The sequence below is a fragment of the Tachypleus tridentatus genome, chromosome 1 (genome assembly GCF_004210375.1).
Source record: "Tachypleus tridentatus isolate NWPU-2018 chromosome 1, ASM421037v1, whole genome shotgun sequence".
Taxonomy (NCBI): domain Eukaryota; kingdom Metazoa; phylum Arthropoda; class Merostomata; order Xiphosura; family Limulidae; genus Tachypleus; species Tachypleus tridentatus.
Window position 1 is genome coordinate 160,613,364 of NC_134825.1, and position 23,837 is coordinate 160,637,200.

Below are 23,837 nucleotides of genomic sequence, written 5' to 3' on the forward strand. Positions count from 1 at the left end.
TAAAGGGTGATATATATATTAACACTATCACATTGGTAAAACTAGGATAAAATTAGCAAATGTATTCACACCATATAATCAATGGAAATCACACGTATATGTAGGTAGACATACTTTGTTCTTTTAAGCCCAAAGCTACACAATGAGTTTTCTGACCTGTGCCAACTATCGGTATCGAAACCCGAACCTAACCATTACAAGCCCTTAAGCTTTTCACTGAGACACAATGAAGGATGACTTTACATATACATCCACTCTTTTTTTTTCTCTGAATTTTTTTCTGATTGCCATGGGACTTTCTATTTCGTTTGTTTTTTAATTTATCGTAAAGTTACACGAAAGCTATCTGCGCTAGTGTTCCCTAGTATAGCAACGTAAGACTACAGAGAAGGCATTTAATCATCACCACCCACCGCCAACCTTTGGGCTACTCTTTTACCACCGAATAGTAGGATTGACTGTCACATTATAATGCACCCACGGCTGAAAGAGTATGTTTGACGTGACGGGGATTCGAACCCGCGACTCTCAGACTACCTGGCTTTCTGATAAGCATTTTTAACATATACTAGAAGGACGAAAAACTTTCGTCGAGAAAGACTGTATGATTTGTTTTGAATTTCGAGTAAAGCTACACGAGGGCTGTCTGAGCTAACCGTCCCTAATTTAGCAGTGTAAGACTAGAAAGAAGGCAGCTAGTCATTGTCACCCACCGCCAACTCTTGTGCTACTCTTTTACCAACCAATATTGGGATTGACCGTCACATTATAACGCCCCCATGGCTGAAAGGGCGAGCATGTTTGGTGTTTTGGAGATTCGAACCCGCGACCCTCAAATTGCGAAACGAGCGCCCTAACCACCTGGCCATGCCCGTCGAGAATACAACAAGTAAATAAAGATGACAAAACGTGCCCAAAATATACAGAATATATCTTTATAAATTACCTACCTTTTACATGTACATCTTTAATTATCAAATAGAAATCTACAGAACAAAGGTTATTCTAACCTGATACTTACAATGAAATAGAGACAAAGATATTTACAATAGAAATATCGTAGACTTGGAAAGATGGTTATGACTGGGCCAAACATCCACATTACTGTTTCGTTCCTATGTGAACGTCCAATAATCTGCGTTGTTATAACAAAAGGGTTCAAACTGTTATCCAAATATATTGAGTGGTGAAGGTAACTGTATCCTATCTACTTTCATGTAGACGCAAATGTATGGTACAACTTACTGCAGTGTCAAACTAAACGTGATAAGTATTTATATCATTTGTAGACTGATGCCGTGTCATGCTAAACATGATAAATATTTTTAACATTTGTAAACTGATGCAGTGTCATGCTAAACGTGATAAATATTTTTAACATTTGTAAACTGATGTAGTGTCATGCTAAACGTGATAAATATTTTTAACATTTGTAAACTGATGTAGTGTCATGCTAAACGTGATAAATATTTTTATCATTTGATGAATAATAGTAAGCTAGTAAGTAATGCTAAATAGTAAGCATTAATGATGTGGATGAATAAACTTCGTACCTTCCTTAACACTTAAATTATGTTATTCATAAAGTAGTAACTAATAACTGTGAATAAATCTCAGTGAAGGTTTACTAAAACTGAAGGATCACGTAGTTTGAAAGCGACAAGTTTTGTCCTCCATTAAAGTGTAAAAATGACAAGTTTCACTCAGCAACAAAATGTGAAAGTGACAAGTTTCGTCCCGCACATCAGTGTGAAAACGACAAACCAATTTCAGCGTCAAGGCGAGAAATTAAGTTTGATCGAGAGTCAAGGGTTAAAAGGCGATAAGTTAATCCAGTTTCACGGTGTGAAAGTAACAAGTCTTGTTCATTATCAAGGTGCGAAAGGTCAAGTACCATATATCTAAGTGGTATTTTTTGTTATATTCTACAAAAAAGGCATGCTAAAAGTACTTAGATATTACACTTCTCTTATTCTTGCTTTAAAATTATTTGTGAGCAATCTATTACGGAACTTTATAATTAGATATAACTTCTGCAAGTTCTGAGCATAATTAGGCAAACATAAAGAATTAGAAAGTTAATACCGTTTCAGTGGTTGTGGCGTGTTTGACTCTAAAGACGTTAGAAATACAAAATTACATTATCTGTAATTCTCAAAACTTGCAGTGGTAAAAACTAATTTCCCAATTTAATATATAAAATTTGTAGAACAAAAAAAAAATAACGGTTGTGAACTTTGTTCTGATGAAAGTTCTTTTGGGAAAATAACCCGAAAATTGAAAAATGGTATGGATGTTTATAACAATAAGATTGCCTGCATATCAAATTCTCTCCTTGTGTTTCCCGAACACTTGCATGTGAATATCTTGGCTGATTGTGGTTTGTTTGTTTGTTTTTTGAATTTCGCGCAAAGCCACTCGAGGGCTATCTGCGTTAGCTAGGCTGAAAGGGCGAGCATGTATGGTGCGACCGGGATTCGAACCCGCAACCCTCGGATTACGAGTTGAACGCCTTAACACACTTGCCCATGCCGGGCCGTTGATTTTTGTAAAAACCTGTTTATTGATCAAATATTATAAAAGTTATGCCAAGAAGCATCAAGAGGTTTCGAATAGCATAAAAACTTCCACACAGCGTTTAATTACGTTTTCCCATTTCCACAACTGTATTACCATATCTAAAAGTTACATTAATTTTATACTGTAAATGGTAGAAAATAAATTCCAGAAAGATAGAAAAAAATTCCTAAAAAAAATGTCACCTCAAACACAATAAACCTTTTCTAACATTGATACAACCACTTCACACTCCTTATATAATATTTTTCTTTATGATGATGTGATAAATTGAGCGAATAAATATCATTATTTAAGTGAAAATTGTCATAAAATACTGAAAAAAAAATTGTAGAAATCTTGAAATGTCTAATAATTATGTTGATTTCAAAGATAAACTTTACTGGTAACAAGATCTAACAAGTGCCAAACTAGAACCAACTTTTATATACTTCCATATGAATCGAACTTTATATGGTATCTGTAAGATCTATTATACACTGTATGGAGATTTGTTTCTAGAATCTTTGCACAATGCAACACGAAGAGGATAATTCCTTTGTAAGCACCCACTAGAAAATGTTGGAATTCTCTTTTCAGGTTAAATAGTAGGATTTAACCCTTACTCTTCTAGGGCACCCACAGCCCCAAAGTGCATCACGTTTTGTTTTTATGGCAACAGGTCACGAACAACAAATCCTTGAATATATTGTACACTCTCACTAACTAATACGTCAAACTCGTATCAATATCAGGAAGATTCGTAGTTAAATATTTAGTGTTTAGGGTTATTACATAAGTGACAAATAATTCAGTGACATAGGGAAATCTATAGTATACCACGCTATAAAGAAAAATCCTTTGTAATATATATACAAACAGATACAGAAAGAATAAATATTTGTATAATTAAACCAATAAAAGAATATTTAACTGAAGTTGTGATTAGTGGCCGATTATCCATTGTAATAATTTAAAGCCTCAACTGGCTTGTCCGTGGGATCTTTGTTAGTGTGTAGTTCATCCTATTTTGTGTTGTGCTTGAAGGTGATATACATTTGTAAGGTGCACCATTTTGGCTGTGGGTGGAACCTTTCAATTAGCAGATCCAATTAGGGCAAGTGATGTAAATCGAAATAACATGCACGTATGTTAGCAGAAACACCAGCTTTAGTTAGTATCCAGTCGTACTATAGTATAATACAATTTAAACTGATTGAATATGGACCTTTAACAAATCCTTTAATACAAGGTGTGGTCTTCTGACTCGTCTCAATCACAACTAAACACAGACAGACAAAGCGCATGTGTGAAAGTAACAAACACTTTTACCTGAAACCTGTAGTAGGTTCCATCAGCCTTGACTGTCAGCACGTGATCATCGATGCAGAAAATGTAACCGTGAGCAGCCATTAAGTGAGCCAAATGAAGGGCTTCCACTGGAAAATAAAGAGAAACGGAAGCCTTATTTTTGTAGATGCATAGCAATTTAATTCGTTTTTCAAACGATGGTTTTTAAAGCTAAAAAAGCAGTTCTGTTTTTTAGTGTTAGGTATTTTTGTATGAAGGAAAGTAAGCAGGTTGAACTACGTATGAATATAGGGTTGCTTTTAACAGACTGTGTTGTCACTGTTATTATTAGACACGTCTTTTTTAATTATTATTTTTTCCAAGCTGACTGCGTCAGGTGTAATATGTTTGAGACATCACATACGTATGTTACTACTAAAATGTTATGGTCTGTCAGTAAGGCGATTACACCACGACATAAAGTTTAATGAATAATGTTTGTTTTTTCTATACGTTCTCACTGAACGATGTTTTTCGATGATGGTTGTTCGTTTTAAACACACAAAAGCAACACTTTTTAAACAATGGTGTCAAGCGATATCGTTTGTTGATAAATGTCAACACTGTTTGTAACAATAAGTGAAATGCAGATTGTAATAACTGGCTTGTAAATGAAATACACAATATGACAATTGTAGATTATTTCCCCACGTGTTACAGCATATTCACTGCTTTCGGCGTGTAAACCGTAGCTGTTGTGTCTTATACTTAGTAAATAAATAGATTTTTACGTAATCTTTTGTCAGTGGCATAGCTAGGGGGGGGGGTACATCTGTCCCCGGGCGCAGCATCGAGGGTGGGGGCGCCAAATTGATGTTACATAATTAGGAATTATGGCTTACATTTTGTCACGAGGGGGCGCGAAAACTGATTTTGTCCCCGGGCGCTGAAAACCCTAACTACGCCTCTGTCTTTTGTCTCCCTTTCTTTGTTCAGCCCAACTGATGCGTACTGGTATCAAAATAAAATTTTAGTGGACAATGACTTGCGTCAAGCTAGAGACAGATCTTTAGCTATTTCCCACAAATCTCTGCTTTTGAACCATAATGGACAAATTAAGAAGAATCTGAAAACAACAACAAAATATATCAGCTGGTACTTTTGTTTCTATAGTATGTTTTAGGCCTAATGACTTTTATCAATATTCCCCTGACTTTCGGCGTTTAAATTATTCATAACAAATACATAAAACTGACACTGCTACTTAACAATTACTGGTTTTTAAAGTATAGTTGAAATTTCGGTTCAGTGATTGTCAATTGTTCTGAACAGAAATAATTATACTTGTTCTTTCATTAACGACTTTCTATTGTTTTAAGTATACTTAATTAACATACGACTAAACAATGTCTGTGTTCTAATCGTATCTAATTGCATTACTACTCGGTGTTTATTAATTGTTCTAACTGTATTCAGTTCAATCTCTCGTGATATTTAATTGTTTTAGACGTAATTATATTGCTGCTCGGTGATTATTAATTGTCTTAAATATACTTAATTATATTATTACTCGGTGATTACTAACTGTTTTAAATACACTTAATTATATTATTACTCGGTGATTACTAACTGTTTTAAATACACTTAATTATATTATTAGTCGGTGATTATTAATTGTCTTAAATACACTTAATTATATTATTACTCGGTGATTACTAACTGTTTTAAATACACTTTATTAGAATTACTGATTGGTGATTAGTGATTATTCTAAACACAAGTAATTAACATTTCCGAACAAAGACTTTTAGACGCTCTGTTCTAGCTTAATACTTTTGGTCAAAGTTCATGCTACGTTAGCACTGCTAGTCAATCATTATTGTTTGTTGTAAATAAAACAAACCTACAGTGTCATTCAATGATAACTGTTTAGTACTGTAATTCAATACTTTTTGTTAATTCTGTTTATATCACATCAACATCACTGTACGTTGATGGTTGTTATAAGTATATCTTGTTAATAATAGTAATAATTATTTTCTATAAATATGTGGTATTTTCAAGTAAAACCGATTAATTGATAATTATCACATGTGTAAGCCCGCTAATAACGGCAGCAGAATCGACCAAAAGACGAAGGGAATATTCTGAGTTCGATAACTGACTGAGGTTCTATAAATATGACATAAGGAGAGTGGACAAATATGAACAAATTATATTGTAACAAATAAATAGAAAGCACAGCACAGTATGATTACTTGTGCAGACAGACTCACACTCGAGTTTCTAATAAGGTAGGCTCAGTGTGACGGTTTTCGTTCCCTCAGGATTCATCTGTGTAGAACTAAAACAGAATAATTACGAAGTATAATATTATCTCTTAGAGAATTTGAGTCGAGAAAGCAAGCCTGAATTCAGCAGGTTGAGCTCGGTGTTTTTAATCCACAAGCCAGCATCACCTCGTGATCTTTGTTCTCTTACAGAATTAGTCAGCTGCTACATTTCGACAACATCAATTGGACCAGCGACGAATATTACAAAGCTAATTTTTCAACGCTGATGCAACATGTTACTGCAATATCCTCTTAAGTAGACATTACACAGAAAACAAAGCAACTAGGACAATGTAATATTAAAAACTTCCAGGAAGATATTGTTGCTTTTATGGAATGGAAAGTAACTAACAACAACAACAAAATTCAAAAATTCTTAGATAACTAAAAGTTGACAGAAACCTATCATATGCCAACACACACCACACGTCACTTCCTTTCTCTGCTTCAAGCTTTCTTCTAAAGAAAAACACAATCAAAACTCTTCACGTTAACATTTAAATTAATAAGTGAGAATATTATGTTACGTACCAAAATATGTTCAACAGAAATATTTAACCATATAAATATAATCCATTATGACTAATAAAGCAATGTGTACATACATAGAATCATGAAACGCAAAACGAAACAATAATTTTTTTTTTAATTTCGCGCAAAGCTACACGAGGGTTATCTGCGCTAGCCGCCCTTAATTTAGCAGGGTAAGACTAGAGGGAAGGCAGCTAGTCATCTCCACCCACCGCCAACTCTTGAGATACTCTTTTACTAACGAATAGTGGGATTGACCGATACTTATAACGTCCCCACGGCTGAAAGGGCGAGCATGTTTGGTGCGACGGGGATTCGAAGCCGCGACTCTCAGATTACGAGCCAAACGGCTTAACCCACCTGGCCATGCGAGGCCTATAACAATAAAAAGAAATAAACAAACAGAACTGCAGATAGTTGTCCACTTGAAATGTGAACAGATTAACACAGAAAACTAATCATGAATTTAACTTTATACGAAAAACCTTTTATATAGATCACATATTTAACTTTAGAGCAGCAGTCAGGCCCGGCATGGCCAAGCGTGTTAAAGCGTGCGACTCGTAATCTGAGGGTCGCGGGTTCGCATCCCCGTCGCGCCAAACATGCTCGCCCTTTCAGCCGTGGGGGCGTTATAATGTGATGGTCAATCCCACTATTCCTCGGTAAAAGAGTAGCCCAAAAGTTGGCGGTGGGTGGTGATGACTAGCTGCCTTCCCTCTAGTCTTACACTGCTAAATTAGGGACGGCTAGCGCATATAGCTCTCGAGTAGCTTTGCGCGAAATTCAAAAACAAACAAACAGAGCAGTTGTCCAGTGAAAATTTGAAAAAAGGGTCCTTTAATCGTGACAAAAAATTAAAAACATGTGGCCAAATCAAATTTGTACGCTAAAAATACTTGAGTGTAAAAAATCTTTATGTGAAAATTAAACCTTTTATATAAAACCAACTGACAGAAAAATGCAAAGATATTAAACTGAATTCTTGTCTTTTTGTGTATGCATGTATCCGTATGTGCGAGCGAGAAAAATGACGTTTTCGTTAGGTACGTTGTTAAACACATTCTCCTTTCACTTTTTAATGTAGATTGCGTGTACAAAACAAAAGCCTTTTAATTCTCACACGAATTACTTCATGTGTGAACCGCATGCATTCCATTTTCGTTCACGAAAGTGCTTTAAATTAAGACATAAAAAAGAAAAATCTAATATGAGAAACAACAAAATAAAGTGTCATGACATTCTAAGTTAAAAATAAAATACAAAATATAAAAGGTAAATACTAACAAGTTAAGCATACATTCATTCCAGAAAGTGGGTGAGGTTTCACTCTACTCACGTTATTCTACCTAGCAGCGCTTCCAATGTTATCGCTATCTTTTGACTGTCAGCTGTGAATAACTTGATGTCTGCACGAGCCCTCACCAAGATCCAATTGGCTTCAGCTGACCCATTCAGTAGGCGTCAGACCTGTACTTGTAACTCGATGGAGTAGTGGCCCTTAATCTAAGTCAATCTTTTTCCCAATTATAGTGAGCCCAGGACTTTGTCTGTATGACTGCTACGAATGACGCTTGAACATTTGAATCTGCTCTAATGTGAGCTGGTTTGTGATCACTTCAGGTGGTTTGAAAGGGAGTTCCACACTTGGTATACTGAGGTTACTTGTCAGCAGCTCCTCACTAACTGTGGAAGTACACAGTCCTTGAGGTGAAGATTCCTTCATTGATGGCAGGAACTATTGGAAGAGCTGTCTGTTACCTTGATCTTCATCACCAGTTGTAGCCTTGTTAGAACCCGACTATCTCTATCTCTCTGGAGCATGGACACCTTTCTGGTGCCAGAAAGTTTGGGCTTACTAATTTAGTGGCCCCACAGGAGAAGCAAGCACATCCTTCATCTTCTCTTCATGGTAGTGTTGCATCTTATGGTGGGACAAGTCACTAAGTTCTGTATTCCTTGGTCTTCTTATCTTTAGGCAGCATCAACAGTGGTATTGGCTCAGGTTGTTGGATAACTTGGAGTCTAGAGTCCACCAGCTGGTACAACAATGAACCTGATTATCCACTACTGGGGTCTCTCCTAGACTTCCCTTTATGGGCCATCATGGGCAACATGACCCTCAGAAACTTGAGTTCCAACTTATTTACACTCCCAAGCATTTCAATTTATTTCAATTAATATTATATTCATCAGATCTTAACGCTAAGGTCAAGACCAAACCATTTGTCTCCATGCTATTATTGCTTTCTTCTTATTTATTACCATACTCCTCGAGGCCAAAGGAAGTAATATTTGAATAGTTAGGCCACATTTCCATTTCTATGCTAGGGATGCCCTCCAGAAAAGTTTGGGAACTTTAACGCTGTGAGTTTTAACCTTGAATAATTTAAATTCAAATATTACATAAACATGACGCAAAGTTTTCAATTAAAAGAAGTAAGTTTTAATATTTAAGTTGTACTTTTACAAGGCTTGAAAAAGTGGTCAGGGCATGACCTGACTAGCCTTATCACTTCCCATGGTTTTGCTTCTTGTATAATTGATTCTTGTATGTTAATGTGTCTTAAAAACGCTCGTGAATGATCGTGTGTGATGTATTTACAACTTATGGCCAACACATGTGTTTTTATTTACATATATGTATATATCCGTGTACGGACCTATGCTGCCGTTATGTTTCATCCTGTTTTAGTAGTTTACACAACTCACCTCTGGCTACCGCATTACTCACTTTGGCAAAGTTCGAGTCACTTGCTAAACTGTGCATGGTTGACAGTAGTGACATCTTGGGTTGTCAGACTCAACTGATTTATATTTCAGGCTTCATTAAACAAGCAGTCTATATCAAATTTCAGACAAATCACGTGTTTCTACTATACTACAATGCAAAATCAGAAAAACTGCAATCCCTTATGGCTTCTTTGACTATATTACGTGGCACCAATGCACTAGACTTTGTCTAGTTTATATTACGGAACACGATCTGTTTACATGGAGGTTCTATAATTTTCTTTAATACATTCACTCATGTAGTTCCTTGTTCCTGGGCTGATTACTTTCCCAAAGAACATCAGCTTATCCTTTGCACAAGCAAAACTGACAGACCATCTTTACAGTACGTATGTTCATCCTGTAAATGGTACTTTCAGATCCCATATCAGAGATTACTACTTTGACTTTGTGTGTGACACCTCCTAGACTGAACCAGCAATCCACTTTTGTTTCTTTTTTAACTTTAGAACATGGTAATTTATCACCGTACAAAATCATCAACAAAAAAACATTCTAGGAAATAAAAAAATTATTCGAAAAAAAAACAAACAAAACAGCAATTTTGTAGACCTTTCTTCAAAGCTACAGTTGCACTGTGGATTTTCTTATAAAAACATTGTCATTATTAACACTTCAATCTCTTACCTAATCCCAAACTTCTAATACGTCACTGTAGCCGATTTTTATCTAGAATAAAACTGAGTCCGTCAGACATTGTATCAGCAATATTGAAGGAAGATTCCCAGTAGGTTAGTTACATTACTTTTTTGAACTGTACGTAGAAATTACTTAAAATAAACAAGACAGAAATGTGGATCCATTTAATGCCTAGTCTATCGCCAGTTTTCAGAATAAAGTCGTTATTTATTAGGTTGAAAGATCGTAAAGGCCAATAAACTCTTCACTGCTTTTGGGTGTACCAGGAAAATCATCCAATTACCATTGCACTCTGACTGAAATACACTAAGCTCCACCCAGTCCTGATGCAGCTGCACATAACAGCTATCTCTTTAGTGCAGATTTTCTTATGTGCTTCCTCCACCTTTTAATCAGATGGTCAAGCCCAACTTGAGTCTATCATTTTCCTAAGGCATTTGCCACAGCATCCATCATCAATCACTTGTTGATGGTCGTCCTAGTATTGCTGATCTAAAAGTCGGTATCAATACCCTTATCTACTTTACTGCTTGGTAAAGTGCTGACATTGTGGGATGGCTGGAACTGATCATTCTGCCATCTTTGCTGCATGGTATACTACAGGCAGTTTCTTTGCCAGTAACCCACTAGTTTGCAAGAAAAGGGGAAATTGCATTATTCCCTTGGGCGAACCTTACTGTTGCATGTATCCTTGTGATGGCACATACATACCTTATATTTAATGTGGCCAAACCTTGCTGCGGAATGTACCCTATGGTCTTTCTAAAATTCATAAAGAAGGATGTTCAGTGCAACCTATAGTTTTTAATATTGAAATTTTCAACCATGCTTTAACTTTCTGGTGTTGAAGTCGTATCGTTGCATAGAAACATAGTGTTAGACGAAACTAAATAGTTTATTTCTAACAACTTTGACAGTCCGAATATTCCCAAATCAATTTTTTTTTTAAACTGGCAAAATTCATTACAAAGAATATCACTGTCGTCTTGACGACAGCAATCTTTATGCTCAGATTGATGGTGTTGCTATGGGTTCAAGATTGGCGCCTTCTTTGGCCAATAATTGTTTTTTTGTATAGGTGGTCCACAGTCTTTCAAACTGCCATCTTATCATAGATGTGCAGATGAAACTTCTACCATCTTTAGAGACTCAGGCCAAGTTTATTAGTTTCTTGACTATTTGAACAGAAAATATAAAAATATAAACTCTGTTGAACTTCAGAATAAGATCATAAACTCAATTCTGGACACATGAATTTATAACAATAACGACTATTTACAATGTAAATATATCATTAAAAACATTTACTGGCTCGTGTTTTAATTACGTAGGTTTCGTACGAAATGTTTGAAAGAAAACTTGTTTGAGATCTTGTTTCGTTGTGCATACAAATATTCTAGTACTTAAGAAGTTTTACATAAGACTCAATTACTTGAAATGACTACTGTGCGAAAATGATTTTCCTCTTCACGTTACTGATAAAATACTTCATTATTATCTGAAAAAGCGATGTTTAGTAAACCAGCTGTATACCAACTTCATAATATCCTGCTGTTATTATCTTATATGGATGAATATCCTTTGCTGACTAAAAAGTAGTTAATAAATTTGCTTCATGGAGTATATCTCCTCAAATAGAGCCGAGATGTATTCTTAACCCTAGTTGTTGCTTATATTTTAATTAAGATTTCAGGACTGTATTTCCACATTCAAGTAATCAAATGTGGTTTATAAATTTACTTGTCCGGCTGTATCAGGTCCACTTAAAATTAACTCGTGACAGAGCGCACTTGAACATGCCCCTGACGAGTGTGACGTAGTCGCCCATTCAGATATTTTAAGATCTTATCTCGGGCCAATGTTGAACAGTCACTATATAAAATACAGCTTACTCATACACAAAGTGAGGCAACTAGAGCTGTGCATTATGGGTAATATAACTTGTATTTGTTATTTTTAAAATCACACTATTGAGCACTAAGAGAAACAACTACTTTATGAATCGTGAAAACAGACCATTAGTAATTCAGTTTTAAAGTTAACTATCGTATACATCTAGCAAAACTTAGCACTGTTCGTCAATGAAAGTTATCTCGATTAAAGACGGGGTGAGCTTGCTGTACCTTGGTCATCTACGTCTAAGTTTCTCATCATCCAAGCTATCAAATCAGCACCTGAAAAAGAAAACTGCATAGTTAACTCGTTACAACGGATCTTATATTATATACATGTGTAATTATTCAGCAAAACGTCTTTTAATAGGATATTTAGTAACGTAATTGGTATTTTTTTAAAGAATTCCTTGCTTTTTTACCGCGTAATATTTTTTTTTTGTTTTTTAAATTTCGCGCAAAGCTACACGAGGGCTATCTGCTCTCGCCGCCCCTAATTTAGCAGTGTAAGACTAGAGGGAAGGCAGCTAGTCATCACCACTTACCGCCAACTCTTGGGTAACTCTTTTACCAATGAATAGTGGGATTGACCGTCACATAATAACGACTCCACGGCTGAAAGGGCGAGCATGTTTGGTGCGACGGGGATTCGAACCCGCGACCCTTAGATTACGAGTCGAACGCCTTAACCCACCTGGCCAAGCTGGGTAATAATAACAGTAATAAAAGCAATTATTTCATTTCATTGTAATAACCGAGCAATATTTCCTTTTATGTCCATTTATATTGTTGCATTATTACAACAGATATACTTCCCTACTTCCCTTTCTAATTATTTCGCTCTATTACTATACCAAAACTCAATTTTCCCTATTTTCATTTTGTTTTGTTGCACTATTATATTTCCCTCTATGTCCAAGAGTGAATTAGATCCTGTATCTACAAACTATGATTTTCGTTTTTCTTACAATTTCCAAAAGAAAATCAACAAATTTAAACAAATGATAAATAACAGGATTTTAAGAGACAGGTTATTTAGTAACAAATGCTTATTTATTAGTTTATTTATTTATCACTGTTCTCTATATCATGTCGTTTCATTTTAAGGTTAAACAATACTCCATCTCGAGAGGAATTCCTTCGGAACAACATTTCCCCTCTTCAGGCTTGACTGCAAACCTAACGGAGGAACGAAAGTGTACCTGAATGGCATTTATTTGTTTATTTTGAATTTCGCGCAAAGTTACTCGAGGGCTATCTGCGCTAACCGTCCCTAACTGAACAGTGTAAGACTAGAGGGAAGGTAGCTAGTCATCTCCACCCACCGCCAACTCTTGAGCTACTCTTTTACCAACGGATTGACTGTCACTTATAACGCCCCACGGCTGAAAGGGCGAGCATGTTTGGTGCGACCGGGATTCGAACTCACGACCCTCAGATTACGAGTCGAACGCCTTAACGCGCTTGGCCATGCCGAGCGATGAATGGTATTCATAAACTTAGGCATGAAATGAAGCAGACTTTATTTTTGAAAGATCTTCTTACATTTGGAGTTATAGGTTCCGATGTTATAGGTTTGTCATGTAATCAATCTAAGCTAGACAGAACATTAACGGATTTTTAAGTTATTACGAAAAGAAGCTTTGAAATAATTAGAATCGTATTCACTTAGCAACCAAAGTGCTTAAGTTTCGAATTTTCTGAATGAGTTGGTACACTACATAAGTTTCTCAACGTTGTTCACGAGTGCTGTGACGTAAGCAGTGCAATTGTGACGGGTTATGTAACGTCATAACCACGCATTGACGTCGAATTAGCATATGGGGAAGTTGGAAGACCTTTAAGAGTAATATATTTGTTGACATGCGTGGGACGAGTACTATATATTTACGGCTTAAGATCTAACTTCGGCTGAAAAGATTCTGTATGCGAGCACGTGGGTTGAATCCATGCTTTTAGTTCATTCTATGCGATGTTTCCTTCTCAAGGTCAAAAACAGTTATCAACTGTTCACGACTAACTCTGCCTTGTTATCCCCCCCCACTTGTTGCATACACGCAATAGGGCAAAGTTAGGGAAACTGCAACTTGAGGATCACCGTAAGTTTAGATCATAAAAACAACAAAGGAAAATTCACTAACTTTCAAACTAATCTAACATGACTCCTAAAATACCTTTTGTTTAGTTTTGCAGCTGATACCTTACAACTTTAGGAGGCAAAATAACCCCAAACGAGGACAAAAACAGTTTTAACATTGTTTTATGCAAAAACTGAACAAATAAAATGGTGAGCTCACCAGAACATACATTGACCACAGTTAGAATAAAGATGAAACGAGAAGTGTTAGAAAAGCCTGGAAATTCAAAACCAAGTCCAGGTATTTAAAATGATTTCATAAATTTTGATCTTTGTTAGAATGAGTCTAGCTGGTCCCCTCAGTGGCACAGCGGCACGTCTGCAGACTTCAACGCTAGAAACCGGTTTTCGATACATGTGGTGGGCAGAGCACAGGCAGCCCATTGTGTAGCTTTGTGCTTAACTACAAAAGAAGAAACAAATAAAAGGCCTCTCGCTGAAACGCAATTGATATAAGTATGGAAAATTAGATAAACAGGGTGATATATTTATCACTAATTAGGCTTTAGATTATTTGTACTCACAAGTGTATTGGCTGCATCTAGATCAGTAAGAAAAAGATAAAAGGTTTGTTTGTTTCTGAACTTCGCGCAAAAGCTACACGAGAGCTATCTGCGCTAGCTATCCCTAATTTAGCAGTGTAAGGCTAGAGAGAAGGCCAACTCTTGGGCTACACTTTTACCAACGAATAGTGGGATTGACCGTAACTTTATAACGCCCCCACGGCTGAAATGGCGAGCATGTTTGGTGTGTCGAGTGCCTTAACCATCTAGCCATGCCGGATCAAAGATAAAGCAAATAATCTTGTAGAAAGAATCTACTTGGTTCCTGAAAACAAGTACTTCCCTATCCTGGGGAGTAGTCCTTTGTATTAACATACACTGCTGGCCAAAATCTTAAGGCCAAAGAACATAAAGAAAAAATATGCATTTTGCGTTGTTAGACTCAACCACTTATAACCTGAAGCTCCATTGTTCCATGGAAGGAAAAAGCACCCCAGATCATGATAGAACCTCCTCCATTATGTCGTGTAGGAAATGTCTCCAGTGGGATATCCTTATCGTGCCAGTAACGTTGGAAGCCATCTGGACCACCCAGGTTAACTTTTTATCTCATCAGAGAACAAAATCTTCGTCCAACTTTCTACATCCCATGTTTGGTGCTTCTCACCAAAATTTAACCGAGCTGTTTCGTGGTGTGGAAGGAGGCGTAGCCTTTGAAGACGTTCACGGTTTTTAAAGCCTTTCTCTCGTAGATGCCGTCTTATTGTTCTTGAGCTGCATTCTGCGTCCGGAAGGGCCTTAATTTGGTTCGACGATCAGCTGGTGTCTTGTCGGACAACCCATCGAATTCTCCTGCTCTAAGCCGGCAAAATTTTCTTGGGCCGACCACTTGAAATTCTCGTTCCGTGTCCCTCAAGGTCTTTTAAGAAATTTGCAACAGCAGTTTTACTACGCCCAATCTCACCAGCGATGGCACGCTGAGAGAGGCCTTGCTTTTGCAGCTTGACAACTCTGCCACGTTCACACTCTGTCAACTTTTTAGCCTTTGCCATGTTTTTACCCAATGTAACACAGGAGGTGTCAGTGGGAGATATTGACAATGCTAATGCTTGGACACAAATAAATGAATTTCGTTACGTGTTTACCGATTGACGCTTCGTTTCAGTATAGTCTTAAACTTTTGACCAGCTAGTATTTCGGCTAATTTCGTTGTGTTCATAGTTTCCCTATTAAATGCTAAAATAATTTTTATTTTTATTTTACCTTTTCTTATTTTCATCTTTCGAAGCTCTAATGAAATAAGTGGTTGAGTCTAACAACACAAAATACATATTTTTTCCTTTATGTTCATTGGCCTTAAGATTTTGGCCAGCAGTGTATAAAACATTGGAGGGGGTGGGGAGAAATTTCTAAATAAATAAAATTTGACAATCAATAAAATATGTTTTACAATATTAATCAGCAATTTAACTCAATAACAATTACAAATTAAATTATTTCCTGTGTATTATAGAGTTTTACGTCATACAAGTGATAAAATGTTTTGAATAATAACCATTATACACATATATATATGTACTATAAGAAACGCCGCTCTACGTGTAGCTGGCTGTTCCTGCTAGTAATTATTAATCCTATATTTGTATCTAAATAAAAAAAAAAGTGAAAAAGCGAATATTTTATAAAAGGTAATTTGTTATGGGGGAAGTACTGCACAGTAATCGTGTCAGGTGGCCCCGGCATGGCCAGGTGGTTAAGCCACTCGATTCGTAATCCGAGGGTTCGAATCCCCATCACACCAAACATGCTTGCCCTTTCAGCCGTGGAGGCGTTGTAATGTGGTGTTTAATCTCACCATTCGTTGGTAAAAGAGTAGCCCAAGAGTTGGCGGTGGGTGGTGATGACTAGCTGCCTTCCCTCTAGCCTTACACTGCTAAATTAGGGACGGCTAGCACAGATAACCCTTGTGTAGCTTTTCGCGAATTTGAAAAACAAAGTGTTAGGATTGTGTTCTTTAGTCATATGCAACATAGTGCATGAAAACAATTTGCAGTGCAGAGTTCAAAGTTTTCATAAATTTTACTCATATAAACTGTAATGTTTTTATATATTAAAAGTAACATCTTTTATTGAAAAAAATAAGTTTAAAAAATGCCAGGTTTTAGTACTACGTTTAAAGATTAGATTAATAAAGATAATCAAACCCTCACATAGAGTCCTAGTGAAAGTCGTTCTTGTTGAGTGGGTAATTTCATTTAAAATTATGTTCTGTGAAAAATAAATGGTTTTTGCACTGTATTTTTCAAACGTCTGAATCTTGAATACCCAAAATGTTTATGGATTTTTGTTTGTGGTGCCATTTAATAGATGGCACCACATTTCAGGTAGTTTTGGTTATATACATAGATACACATTACATGTAGAAAGAAACAATATTTGTAACTTGATTTTTTCTTAATATTTAGAACCAATAAACGATTTGCAGATAGATAGTTAATAAAAATACTGACATCATTAGTATTGTGATGAATATATTACAGCGACTACTTAAATGTCTCAATCATATAACCTCATTCATAAATTTCATCCGATGTTAATAGCTTAACAAAAATGTCAAAAAAGATAGTACATTATTAGATTAGTAAAAACTTTTGAATGACTTTGCTTGTAAACAACTAAGAGTTAATGCTACTGAAATAACACTTAACAGAGAGAGAATGGCTTTATATGATATAGAATGTTCATGAGTATTTAAGGTTTTAAGTCTTCACCTGAAGCTTAGCAAATTACACCTTTTAAGACAATTGTTTTATCTCAGTTTCCTAATCAAATCTTTATCATTCTTTGGAATCGGTGAATTATAATATTACAAGAAAAATGGGTATGTATATTTATGGAGACAGAAATATACCATTTTAAAATAGCCTCCCAACAATATAAACAGATCTATCCACACTTGTCTACAACTCTGTAGTTCTAATTTAGGCTTCATCTGACAATTAAAGAAACTCAATCATAAATTTTTACCCTTTCTTAAAATTTTCAGTATAAGTTCTTACGAAGGAAAGTATCGAACCAATGGCCTAAGTGTACAGTTTTTGTTTAACAACTTTCATATTATCAGAAGTAGAATTAACTGAAAACTAAACATATAACATTTATTGCAAAAACAAGGGGGAAATTTGTTTACACAGAACTCAACCGCCAATCTTCCCCACTAAATAAACACACAATAAACATTTTCAGTATGACTTTCAGACATCTTCTTTATAATGCTACTCAACATTCTCGTCCTATTTGTTACTACGTTAAAAAATAATTGAACATGAAGAAAAACTTCTCAAAGCTTATTTTATATGTTCGTATTCTGATAGCCAAGTTGCTTTGCGTCATAAAATGCCAAACCAGCCATCCAATCGTATTCTGATCCACAAGAAATTTTGTACTTGGGACTTACCACAGCCTCGTGTACGTTTGCCATGACTTATTATGGGCGTTCAAATTTATTAACAGCATTTCTAAAAGGCGGTAATGTCTAATTTGCTCATTTAAGAGTTATGAATGACAAAAAGACTTGCTCTTGACAGCAGTTAGCAGTATGTAGTTATAAACATTTACAAAGAAATTCATAGATACTGTGATGTATGCTGTAAAGCCATTAATTCTTAGGTTTCTAACTTCGATCAACAATATATGCACAAACAGCCAATGTACTTTTTTATCGAATCCATACAAATGTAATGGATTTAACTTATACTTAGAGAAGCCAATAAAGGCAATAGAATAACACTATTATTTTAATAATGTTTGTCTTTGGGATTCTTTAAAGTTATCACATTGTTTAGTGATTCTGATATATGCTGATTATCCTTTGTTATTTACTACCAAATTCGTAAATAAATCATATCGTGCTTTGATTGCATACAAACGTTGATTAAACATGAATTTTCTGAAACACTAGAATAATACCACATTTACCTAACCAATGGAAGAAATTTAAGACAAAAATAAATAAAACATAAAACAAGGAAGTTTAACTTGATAAATGTGTGTAATTAAAGTACCAGCATTAATAAGAATTTCAAGTACATAGGAATTAGTCAATAAATTAATTGAAACGTTTTGAACATATTCGACTAACGCTCGTTTAACCTAGTGAGACGTTTTAAGAGTTTACGTTTAGGCTTAGTTAAACGACCGAAGTGAAAGTGGAAGTAGATATTGTTGGAACTGTGATTAATTGGTAATAAATCACCAGCCTTTGTGTTTGAATGAAGTACAACTCAAACACGGTATTATATATCGGAGTTCTAAACGCGTGCCTTACAACTTAACTATTACGTATTAATCTAATAAACAGTAAATCTCTCAACACATCACTTTAAGTAATTTGCCAGTCAAAAAAAATCATAAAATCATATTAAATTATCATTTCAATCATGTTATTATCCACACAGTAATTCTTCGTAATATATTCGATGTTAAAAGGTAATATGAAAAATATTACGAAGACATTACTTCTGACATGTATAACTAGGTCATGACCAAATTCAGTGGATTATTTGTTTGTTTTTGAATTTCGCGCAAAGCTACATGAATGCTATCTGCGCTAGCCGTTCATAATTTAGCAGTGTAAGACTAGAGAGAAGGCAACCAGTCATCACTACCCACCACCAACTCTTGGGCAGTTCTTTTATTAATAAATAGTAGGACTGACTGTAACATTATAACGCCTCTGCGGCTGAGAGAAGCGAGCACGTTTGGTGTGATGGGGATTCGATCCCGCGACCCTCAGATTGCGAGTCAAGCGCCCTAATCACCTGGCCGAATTCAATGGACATGAATCAATAAATATGACCATATGTAAAGTATTCAACCACAACTTTTCCATAACGTAACACGCATGATATCTGTTTACTTTCGAATTTCCATTTGAGGCCAAATTCTGAGCTTTCTATAGCGTACTCTGTTTAATAAACTATGGTCAAATTTTCTATACTTTCTCAACAGTAAATTACAACCAAAAGTGCTACAACTTCCAAATCCTGGAGGAGCTGACGCCTGTGCGACCAAATCTTTTCTTTTCCGCCCTCAAGGGGCAGAGCAGTATATCTGCGGACTTTATTGCTAAAAACCGGGTTTCGATACCCATGGTACGCAGAACACAGATAGCCCATTATACAGGTATGTGCTTAACTCAAACAAACAATCCTTTCTTTTTCCAAGTAAACATTAAAATTGTTAAAAATTAGGGTTACGCTAAATATGTCATTCACACATAAGAAAGAAGCACAACTCGGTTTAAGCCACTTTAAAAAAAACCGTCTTAACACCTTTCATGAGTAATGTGTTATGAAAATTGTCTCGTGTGATTTGGATGAACTTCTAAACTCGTTCATAAGACATTCTACGAACTTGGTATTTGTATTTATAGCAAGGCTGTCTGTCTCTGTTTCCAATTTTAAACTAGTGGCAAAGTGAGAAGACAAGACAGTCACAACGCCACACCACCCACGTACGGTAACAAGCAAGGAAATGGACCATAACTTTTATAAAGCCCCCTTGGTGGGCCAGCGATAAGTCTTCGGATTTACAACGCTCAAATCATGGGTTCAATTCCCTTCGGTTTCCAAAACAGATAGCTCGATGCGATTTTGCTATAAAAACCACTCACAAAGACGTTTTGTGATGTAGTTATAACTGAAAGTGTGGAGAGTACTTCGTGGTATCGTTGGATTCGACCTACCATTCTGAAATCCATATCTTTACAACGGGGCCAACCTGAGTTCACAGAATTGAAAGAAAATATATCATATGATATTTTTACTTTCTGAAAAAAAGATGTGTAAATTTTCTACTACAGAAAACTTTTGATTAATATCACTAATTATAATATTGGATAACATTAAGATACTCAAAGTTTTCTTCGTGAACTCTACAAAATACTGTTTACTTGCACATATAACTTGTTTGTTTTGGAATTTCGCGCAAAGCAACAAGAGGGCTATCTACGCTAGCCGTCTCTAATTCAGCAGTGTAAGACTAGAGTGAAGGCAGCTAGTCATCATCACCCACTGCCAACTCTTGGGCTATTTTTTTTCACCAACGAATAATTGGATTGACCGTCACACTATAACACCCTCACAGCTGAAAGGGCGAGCATGTTGACGAACCCGCGAACCTCAGAATACGAGTCGAGGCCTGTAACCATCTCGCCGTGCCTGGCAAGTAAATTAACATATGAAACCTTGGGACTGGTCACTTTCATCAATCGAAAGGGTTTGACCTTCTGAGTCCCAGACTGAAATTATACTTCAAATCAGTTAAGTGATAACGAAGTTATGAGCTAAAAGTATGTACTTGAAAATATGAGAGCCATTCTATGAGCCCGTTACATCACGGTTAAACATAACGTGATAGAATCATATCGAGAGATAAAAATTAATGAAGCTTAACCTGAAGGAAACAAATAACTTCTCAGAAGTACCCATATGGTTCTTCCCTCTTTAAGTATTTGCAGCTTTTACACACTCATTTATAACACAATCACACACGCGCAGAAGATGCAGAATATACTTCCTAGGTGACACCTTAGTTTTGGATATATCCTATTTTGAGATGGGGACAGTTGAAAGAACTTTCATTCACGAGCTTACAACATTAAAATCCAGGGTTCAATTCCTGCGGTTGACAAAGCAGATAGTCCATTGTGGATTTGGTCTAAAATAAACAAACTCTTCTAATGTATTCTGTCAATAGGATTCAACTTTCTCATAAGTTTGATCTTATAAGCTTTATTTTTGTGAGCAACTTTTCGAACGTGCTTAATATTTTAAGTTTTATCGATTCTAATTAAAAGAACTACATTGTCTTCATTACTGGTCTACAAAACTCTGCATACTTACATCCTGTAAAGAGCCCGGCATGGCCAGGTGGTTAGGATGCTCGACTCGTAATCTGAGGGTCGCGTGTTCGAATCCCCGTCACACCAATCATGCTCGCCATATCATCGTGGGGACGATATAATGTGAGGGTCAATCCCACTATTCGTTGGTAAAAGAGTAGCCCAAGAGTTGGCGGTGAGTGGTGATGACTAGCTGCCTTCCCTCTAGTCTTACACTGCTAAATTATGGTGAGCTAGCGCAGATAGCCCTCGTATAGCTTTGTGCGAAATTCAAAAACAAATAAACAAACTATCTGTAAAATGATTTGCGGCTTCCCTTGTATATTGTTTGGTTACTATTAAGTGTAATGTTTAACAATAATCTAACTGTAGTCTGCTAACCACAGATATATCACTACCTGATTTTTAGCGCTGTAAGTTTGCTGAATTACCGCAAAGCCACTGGACGCTCCTTACAAAATCACGGTTTGTTACATGTTAAGCAGGACTTCTGTTTTATGTTTAGAGATTAAATATTTCAACTTACATCATTTAGAATTAATACATTTTATGTCAAGAATTAGAACAAATAATACAGTAACTCGCTGTTTCTCAAATTAATGAAAGTTATGGGGTAAAACTCACGATAATGTTTATGTTAATTATTTTACTTTTTCGAAATATTTGTGGAAGTAAATAAGTTCGACAGATGGCGCTGTATCTATGATCGAAATATATTTAGTCAATCAATTAGCTGACGTGAACAAGCACCACGAGAGCGGAAACAAGTAAAGTGATTTAATAGATTTGATGTGAAAGCAACACAGTTATACAGACAAAAACAATTAACGTGTGTGTCTGTATGTGTGAACTTTACCAACAATATATATACACATACACGCACACAATCAAATTCAATTTAATTCATAAAATTAAACCTTAAATTGTGAGGATAAATTACAAGAAATCACAACATTTTTCGAATAACTAACAATTTCCTGCAGTTGTATGGAAGCAGTTTAAAACAAGTAATTTTTGCAGCTACCAGTTTTCAGCTAGATCTCATTTCTAATTAAAACGTTCTAGACGTTATTTAATTACAAGACGATTCGAAACATTTCTTGGAATGTATCGAATTGCTATTCAGAAAGTACACCAGCTTCCCACAGTACGACTGTCCAAGCAGTTACGTAAACAACACAGACAGGGAAAAGTTAGCATGATTTACACACAGTGTATTGCTTTGAGTAATCTGTAACATCCGGATGACATTAGGTTTACAAACCTATTTCTGGTTGTTCCAAAATTTCAAAGTATCACCTACTTTCTATTGCCAGTTTCCTCGATCACGATGAAATAAATACCACTGACACTGTAACCACACTTCAGTTACTTACGTGGAGAAATGCATATATGTAAGAAGGAGTAAAATGTGTTTGTTTCTCTAAGAGGGATCTCTTCATTAAAATAGTTTTCTTTGAAAATGTACTTCGAACGTATGTTACATAAGAGCAAACTTCATGTAGGTCTCAGTAAACAAACCGAAATGATGTCTCAATAGTAGAACTGCTATCTTTTCATAGTAGAAATACAGAGCGTCCAGAGTTTAAACCTCGAACTATAAGCCCCTTACCCTCCTCAACGTGGCTCAGCAATACGCCTGAATACTTATAAAGCTCAAAATCGGGTTTGGATACACGAAGTGTGTGGATCAAATATAGCCCTTTGTGTTGCTTTATATTTAACACCAAGCAAGCAAAAATTTAATATAGTGGTAGCTCCTAAATAACTCGGTATTATTTAGCACAAGTAAAAAAAGAAAACAAATTCTTTGAAATGAGAATTTTATCTTTTCTTTAATGTCAGAGGGCAGATGACAAACAATATAAGAAACAGAGGAAAGGTGACAACCTTCCTCAAGTACAAACCAAAAAGTAAGAAAGTCTGCGAAAAATGTAACGTATAGTTCATACACAGAGTAAAACTTGAGAGTTCTAATACATCAATTAAGATGATAACTATACTTTGTATTCTTGAATATTTATGTAGTACACTAGACTGTGGTTGACAAAGATATTTTTCAAAGCCGAATGCGGTCTCAAAGGTTAATCAGCATACATTTATACTAATTTTTATGTTGTATATAAATAACATTATTATAATGATTCACGTCGTTTTTAATACATACAAATAACACAGTACTGTCTATAAAATTAGTTATAATGTTTTAATCCCATCTTGATATGTTTGCATTTGACTTGGCCGTTTTATTTAAGTAAA

At 35.7% G+C, this 23,837-nt stretch overlaps 1 protein-coding gene across 3 annotated transcripts in view; it reads right to left on the reverse strand.

The window, feature by feature from the left end:
- The window catches only part of LOC143229098 (regulator of G-protein signaling 7-like), a 73,649-nt gene that overhangs the window by 25,261 nt on the left and 24,551 nt on the right, over positions 1 to 23,837 (reverse strand). The window contains exons 3-4 of one of the 3 annotated variants that reach the window (XM_076460926.1): positions 12,266 to 12,316; positions 3,889 to 3,995 (exon numbers count right to left, since the gene is read on the reverse strand). In XM_076460926.1, coding sequence (XP_076317041.1) covers positions 3,889 to 3,995; positions 12,266 to 12,316 — 158 coding nt within the window. Of the gene's footprint in view, positions 1 to 1,021; positions 3,827 to 3,888; positions 3,996 to 6,122; positions 6,812 to 12,265; positions 12,317 to 23,837 lie in introns of those variants that run through there. The other 2 variants (XM_076460937.1, XM_076460944.1) reach the window with 2 other exon arrangements.